This window comes from Siphateles boraxobius, unplaced genomic scaffold, assembly GCF_051911475.1.
Source record: "Siphateles boraxobius isolate OS27281-9 unplaced genomic scaffold, OSU_SipBor_1 19, whole genome shotgun sequence".
In the NCBI taxonomy this organism is placed as follows: domain Eukaryota; kingdom Metazoa; phylum Chordata; class Actinopteri; order Cypriniformes; family Leuciscidae; genus Siphateles; species Siphateles boraxobius.
The window spans coordinates 27809667-27817229 of NW_027508799.1; the positions used below are offsets into that span (position 1 = coordinate 27809667).

At 39.3% G+C, this 7563-nt stretch overlaps 1 protein-coding gene across 1 annotated transcript; it reads left to right on the top strand.

Annotated features, from left to right (window-relative positions):
• Nucleotides 1–905: 905 nt before the first annotated feature.
• LOC143742046 (scavenger receptor cysteine-rich type 1 protein M130-like) lies at nucleotides 906–6803 on the top strand. The gene is made up of 14 exons (XM_077234679.1): nucleotides 906–1391; nucleotides 1696–2004; nucleotides 2120–2431; nucleotides 2531–2845; nucleotides 2927–3250; nucleotides 3327–3644; nucleotides 3814–4116; nucleotides 4265–4336; nucleotides 4464–4778; nucleotides 4876–5079; nucleotides 5178–5273; nucleotides 5833–5889; nucleotides 6003–6047; nucleotides 6385–6803. Exons 1-14 carry the CDS (start codon nucleotides 1334–1336, stop codon nucleotides 6426–6428), a joined length of 2772 nt encoding a protein of 923 aa, XP_077090794.1. The 5' UTR covers nucleotides 906–1333; the 3' UTR covers nucleotides 6429–6803.
• The last annotated feature ends 760 nt before the right edge of the window (nucleotides 6804–7563 follow it).

Genomic DNA, 7563 nt, shown 5'->3' on the forward strand with positions numbered 1-7563 from the left:
CAGATCGAATGCATTAATATTATGAACAGCAGCTATGCTAATTATTTCCCATTTGCTTTTCTGCTGTTATCTCGGGACGCTAGTCCCGAGGTAAATGGTGTTCGTCAGCTCCAGTTTGTATCCAGCCTCTCACGGAGACTTCAGAGTTCCCAACACCTGCGATGAGTTGACTAAACGCCTGTGAAGAGATGACTCGACACCTGTGAAGAGACGACTCAACGCCGGCGATATGTTATGCCCTAAATTACTACATGATTAACCAACTGTATTTTTTTCTATGTACTTTTCTGAAATGCACTTTCTGTAAAGCTGCTTTGAAACAATATGTATTGTGAAAAGCGCAATACAAATAAATTTGAATTGAATTGAATTGAATAATTTGATATGATTTCAGATGCTTCACCATTAAACTTTCACTGCTTCCAGTCTTTAACATTTTCACAGCAACTTATAAAAATATTATTTTCCTATTGAATGTAGACCCACTGATGGTGAACATATAATGTGTATTTTGCTAAAAGAAAAAAAAAAACATTTGCACTTTGGGAAATAAGTTTACAAACAGCAGCTGTGATCAAGGATCTTTCCCTCAAAAGAATGTAATAACTCTTTGAACTGAGTAGAAGAGCATGTTGTTCACATTATGTCCTACAGAGGGTTTTTTGACAGTCATACATATCATGCATATATTTCTGTCCAATTGTATTGTTTTGAATTGATTTGAACGTTTTCTGTTCAGCAATTAAAATCAGATTGACCTTGTCCTTGGATTAAGTCATTATAATTATTATCATTGTGAAATTGGGGAATGTTGCAACACATTTTGTTTCAAATGTTTTTTTGCAAACAAAATGCAAAATTCAATAAAAATTCTGAAATATTGTACATTGTTATTCTGGACTAGAACTTTGATAAGTCTCTCTGTCTTATCAGTGTTTGTTGTCAACAGTTAGTTATCAGTGCTTGTATCTCTTCTGCAGGTGTCAGAATTTGCCGCTGTATGTACACTGAAGTGTTTCCCACATTCACTCTCATGACAGCTGGGTGACTTTGTCAGCACTTTATCATGTGTGTTCATCATCTCCTCAGTAAATTGTCTGTAAGGTGGAGGAGTACCGTTCATCAACAGAGGCGTTCGCTTGATATGGAGATATATTGGCTGATTTGTCGTTGTATGTTCTCTAAGATTAACTCTGAGTGTGATTGGTAGTCGTCCGAAGCCCCTCCCCTCTCTCTACCTTTATCTTTCTCACCAGAACAGACAAGAGTCTCTTTTTCTTCAGAGTTAAGAGAGCTGATGAAAAGTTTGTACTGAAGTGCAGATCAGAGGAAGATGAAGAGCTGTCTGACAATCTTTCTGATGTCCTCAGTCATCACACTCACCAGTGCAGGTATTTTACCTTCAGTTAAAGGGCCAAACAGTTCCTTTCAACATATTAAATGAATGTAGTTTAATATTTAACATAGGGATCTTCCTGTGTAGCATAGATGATTTATATAGATGATTGTTTATATATCCTTACTGATATTTATTTATTTAATACAATTTTAAAAATGCTTCTGGAAGCAAAAGTTTAGATTCTCAGTGAATCTTTTTTGTTGTTGTAATTGCATCAAATGGTCTTGTGGTTTGATGTGTTATATTATTATACATTAAGTTTTTTAGACTTTTATAGCTAAATGATTCTTGTGCAGGTAACGTGAGGCTGGTTGGTGGTCACGGTCCCTGTGCTGGTAGAGTGGAGGTTCTTCATAGAGGTCAGTGGGGAACAGTGTGTGATGATGGCTGGGATTTGACTGATGCTGGAGTGGTGTGTAGAGAGCTGGACTGTGGTAAAGCATTACGTGCAGTTAGTCTTGCTCACTTTGGACAAGGATCAGGACCAATATGGATGGATGAAGTGAAGTGTACTGGATCAGAATCTACACTGAATAACTGTAAATCAGAACAATGGGATGAACATAACTGTGATCACGCTGAAGATGCTGGAGTCATTTGCTTAGGTACGAATCTTCCTAAATGTTTTGTTAGCATAAGAAACTGAACAGAATTGATGTCCTTATCTAAATAATGAAATGCAGTTATAATGCTGTTTATCTATATAATGTAAACACACAGGTCGCCTCCCCAGACTCATCAATGGATCTCATCTGTGTGCTGGGAGATTAGAGATACTTAAAGTAAAGACGTGGGTTTCAGTGTGTGATGCTGCCTTTGACCAGCAGGATGCAGAGGTTGTGTGTAGAGAGCTGGACTGTGGGGCTCCTGTACAGGTGCTGGGAGAAGATGGTTTTGGAAAAGGATACGCTCAGATGTGGACACAAGAGATTCAGTGCAGAGGAAATGAGTCACACTTTGTGTTCTGTCCTACGTCCACATCTTCAAATACACACTGTTCTCATGATAATGCTGTAGGCCTAATATGCTCTGGTTAAGTCATATTTTACCTCTCTTTACTTATATTGCACACACAAAGAGATCAATAAAGTGTCGTTAAACTTTTGTTTTGTTTCAATAACCTTTGTGCAGGTTACACAGATCTCAGACTGGTAAACGGCTCAGACTCTTGTTCTGGAAGAGTGGAGCTTCAGTTCCTCAATAAGTGGGGCACAGTGTGTGATGCATGCTGGGATATGAGAGCTGCCAGTGTCCTCTGTAGACAGCTGGATTGTGGGATTGCTGTGTCTGTTGTGGGATCAGACTGGTTTGGAGAGGGAAGTGATGAAATCTGGGCTGATGTGTTTGATTGTGACGGGAATGAAACAAAACTCTCAGAATGTTCCGTCTCTTCATGGAGTCGAGCTGAATGTTCTCATAGACGTGATGTTGGAGTCGTCTGCTCTGGTGAGGGGATTTTATTGAAAAAAAAATTAAATACATAAATTACCACGCAACCTTGATTAAAATGCCACATCTTTCACTCAGGTTCCTATCTGGCTGTTCATGACGGTCTGGTGCGGTTGTCTGGAGAGAGACAGTGTGAGGGGGAGCTGGAAGTTTCCATCCATCAGGTCTGGAGGAGAGTTATGCTGAACTCCTGGAGTCTCACTGAATCCTCTGTGGTCTGCAGACAGCTGGGCTGTGGCTCTGTGCTGAACTTCTCCGGCTCCTCTTCATCCAGTCCTGAACACAGTCATGAGTGTGTGACGGGCTTCCAGTGCTCTGGGAGTGAAGCTCATCTGGGGAACTGCAGCTCTCCACAAACTCTCAACTGCAGCTCCACACAACAGCTGTCAATCACCTGCCTTGGTGAGAACAACAACATCTGGGCAGATTCTTCAGTTGTTAGTGATCAATAATGTGTTTTTCTCTCTCTGAATATCAGGTCGCGGGTCCATCAGGCTGGTGGGTTCTGGGGGAGACTGTGCAGGGAGGCTGGAGGTTTTTCACAGCGGCTCATGGGGGACAGTGTGTGATGACTCCTGGGATATTAAAGATGCCCATGTGGTGTGCAGACAGCTGCAGTGTGGAGTGGCCCTCAGTAACCAGCAGGTACCAGCCTGGTTTGGTCCTGGTTCTGGACCCATATGGCTGGATGAGGTGGAGTGTGAGGGGAATGAGACGTCCCTGTGGAACTGCTCTTCTCCAGGCTGGGGGAAACATGACTGTCAACACAAGGAGGATGTAGGAGTCGTGTGCTCAGGTAAAATTTAACACATTTTAGGAATACTTGCAAATAATTTACCAGCAGCTGCTACTTTCAATATATAACAATAAAGTAATATTAATGTAGTATTTCGAATCAAATAATATTTTTGTTAATTTACAAAAATAAAAATAAATGAATTGAATTTAACATTTTTTTTATCTAGAGTTTAAAGAGATCAGGTTAACTGAGGGCTGTTCAGGGAATGTCGAGGTTTTCTACAATGGATCCTGGGGTAATGTGTGTATAAACCAGATGGACAGAGAAACAGCGAGTCTGATCTGTCAAGAGCTGAACTGTGGAAGATCTGGCAGTGAACCCAGTTATTCAGTGGGTCTGAGATCTGCTCCTAATTGGTTAGATCATCTTAAATGTCGAAAACATGACAAAACATTGTGGCAGTGTCCATCTTTACCCTGGGGCCAGAACAACTGTTATGATAATGAGGTGGCCAATATCACTTGCTTTGGTAAGACTTAATGTAACCAAATGTAATAATTTATTGATTTTAGAGTGATTATTACAGTAATCTATAATCATAAGTTGTTAAAGTTATAGTTTAGAGTTTAGTTTTCATCTAAATTGGATAATTGTTGAATTTCACTTTGTAATCTCAGAGAAACAGAGTCCCGAGTCACCACAGAGGTGTCTGACATGTTCAGCATCTCCTCACCAGAGACAGTGTTCAAGTGAGTAGGTTATTTTCTGTTAATGTGAGCAACAATATATGCTTGCCTACTTGCTGCAAACATATACTTGTGAATTATCTATCTGGTATGAGATAACTGATTCTCCAAATATATGTATATATTTTAGATCATGTTCCTCTCAGACTGAGTGGAGGTTTGGGCCGGTGCTCTGGGAGGCTGGAGGTGTATCATAACGCTGTGTGGGGTTCAGTCTGTGATGATCTGTGGGACATCAGCGATGCTCAGGTGGTCTGCAGACAGCTGGGTTGTGGAGACGCACTGAGGGCTGATGGGAATTCAGTCTTTGGTGCTGGTGAAGGTGTTGTGTGGCTGAACAGAGTCGAGTGCAGAGGGAATGAGATTCACCTGTGGGACTGTCCTCTCTCCCTGAAGAACCAAACTGACTGTTCTCACAAAGAGCTCGCTGGACTCACATGTGCAGGTCACAGCAAATAGTATTAGTTTTTTACATACTTTTTGGTGCTAATATTATTTGTGTATTTGCATGATTTTTAATGTGTTTGTGTCTGTTTTGCCAGATTTGTCAGTGTCCACTACTCCTGCCACAACAACATCATCTTCTCGTCCAGTTTCTCAGACAGTGCGCTCAACATCAGTCACTCCTCCACAAACTCCTCCAGCAGCGTCTCTCTCTGTGCTTGTGGTTGTACTGGGAGTTTTGCTCTTACTGCTCTTAGTGCCACTGCTTATACTGATTCAGCAGAACAGAGTGATGAGGAGAGGTAGGAGAGATCCAGAGACTGTCATATTGTGTCTTATTCAGTGTGTGATCAGTCATGTGTTGTGAACTGACAGCAAGTTTGTCTGTCTACACTCACAGCTCTCTCTAAGAGGAGACACAGGACGACGACTGAGGCCGTTTATGAGGAGATTCATCACAGACCCGTTAACAGACACTGTCTCATCACTCAGAGGGGTGAGGCTGCTGAAATGATCACCATTATTAATAATAATGACAAAACTGTTTATACTGTATATGTGAATAGTCAAAGCGATGAAAGTATTTGTTAATTTTATTTATTTTACCATCCTGACATTTAATGATTCTACAGGTCTTTTTGACAGTTAAAGTTAAGAAATGTTTATCCTGTTAGGCTTCCTGCTGTTAACCACTGAATTCAGCAGTGAAAACCACAGCGCTGTGTTTGTACTGCAGTCAGTGAGAGCGCACACAGGTGTGAGGGAAGACATCCATGTCAGCATTTCTGAATGCAGTTTATCATTTAACAACTTTTTGGTTGTTATACTGGTTCTAAGACTGTAAGAAAAATGTAGAAAAAAATGTAGAAAAACGGAAAAGGGGCTGGTAATTTTCTGAATTTTCGGTTACTGAAAATTCCTTCATATTAACACAGTACATTGTTTTAACTGAGTTTTCTTAGTCTTTTAATTGACCTTAACTGTTTTAACTGACTTTTTAACTGACTTTTCTTAGTGGATGCTTTATTGGTATGCTTTATTTTTAATTGACGCAGACAACATGGATAAAGAGGCTCCAGAGGACTATGATGCCATCACCGATATACCCAATTGTGAGAATTTTCCGTAAAAAATTATTACTTCAAAATAAATATGAAGTAAGAGATTAGATATCACTTAAGTGCTTGTTTAGAGACAGTGATGTTATCTCTGTATTTTGACACAGATCGCATGAATGAGACCTATGATGATGTCACACCCATGGGAGAAGGTGATTTTTACAGTCTAGTTTTTCACTGTTTGTTTTGGCATGACAAATATTGACATCTGCTGTAAATCTTTAGAGGAAATGCTGAAGAATTATGATGATGTCATATCTTGTGAACGAAATGTTGGAACTGTAAGGGAAGAGTCTCTGAGGGGGTTTCAGTCAGATGCGTCTTATAACGTTCACCCCATTTTCATCTAAAACAAATAATTTGTTCACCATCTTACTTATTGTCATTTGCTTTCAGCTCAAGTAGTCACTGGCTGGTGCATGTCTAGACTGTAAATTCTGATGATATTGCAAAATCATTTGCTCTTTTTTCATCTTTTTTAATTAACAGAGAATGTTGAAGAGGAGCCAAATGAACAGAAAGAGAGTGTGTGAACTGCCTACAATTACTGCTTCTACGGTTTCTTCTTTTAATAATTGTATCATTATTATTTGCTTCCTGATGCTTTTTATATCAGGTAATATACACTCTTCTGAGAAAAAAAAAGGTCCAAGTCAAAAATGGCAAAATATTTAGTGGTCTTTTAACCCAGGAAATTAGCAAGAATTGCACAAATAATTTAGATGAAAGTAACTTGGCATCACAATAGCCTTCACCAACTTGCAGACAGCTTGTTTTTACATGGAGATTCAGTGTTGTTTAACTCAATGTAATTGGCTTCAAACTGTTCATGAGTAGTTGAAAAATGTTTTGAGTTCATTTGAGTGTAATGCGAGACCAAATATTCATTTATAGGGATCAAATCTGGACTTTGATCCTGATCGACTTGTTCTCAAGCCACTTCTTGGTTGTCTTTGCAATTTGGGCAGGGGGATTGTCTTGTTGAAAAATAAAATATGATCATTCCTCTTTAAATAACAAATCTTCATTTGTGGGAAGCAAGGCATTCTGCAATATTCTCCTGTACTTCAAAGCATTAAATTACTTTTTAAAGTGAAGCAGCTAACCAATACCAAAAGCTAAAAAGACTCCCCACACAATGACAGTCTCTTCCTCCGTGCTTCACTGTGGTAGAGATTTATTAGTAGCCTATATTTCTCAGCAGATTTTCGAAGACGGAGCATCACCACTTCACACAACTTCCCTTATTCAGCGAAAAACTTAATTCTGTATTTGATGTTTTTCTGAGACAGCAATGGCTCTTTAAGTCATGTATTTGCTTAAAAATGTGCTAATTTCCTTAACAATTTAAAGCTTATGTGTTTAGCCATTTTGGGCTTAGGCCATTTTTCCCGCCAGGAGTGTATAATCAACATGTTTTATATTAATCCTTTTATTTTATTTTATTTTTGTATACTGCCAAAACATTTTTATACAACCAGGAATAATGTAGAAGACTCCTTGTGTCGATTTCATGTCTCGAAAGTTTATGAAATATCTTTTTTTTTATGATTAATTTTGTCGTATTTTGAGTAGGCCTACCTTCCAGTGGAGAGAGTTTCGCTTCATTCCTCCCGGAAGCCGCTTTACATTGCTCTGAATTGTAGCGGTCGCTGTCCGTGGTCCTGG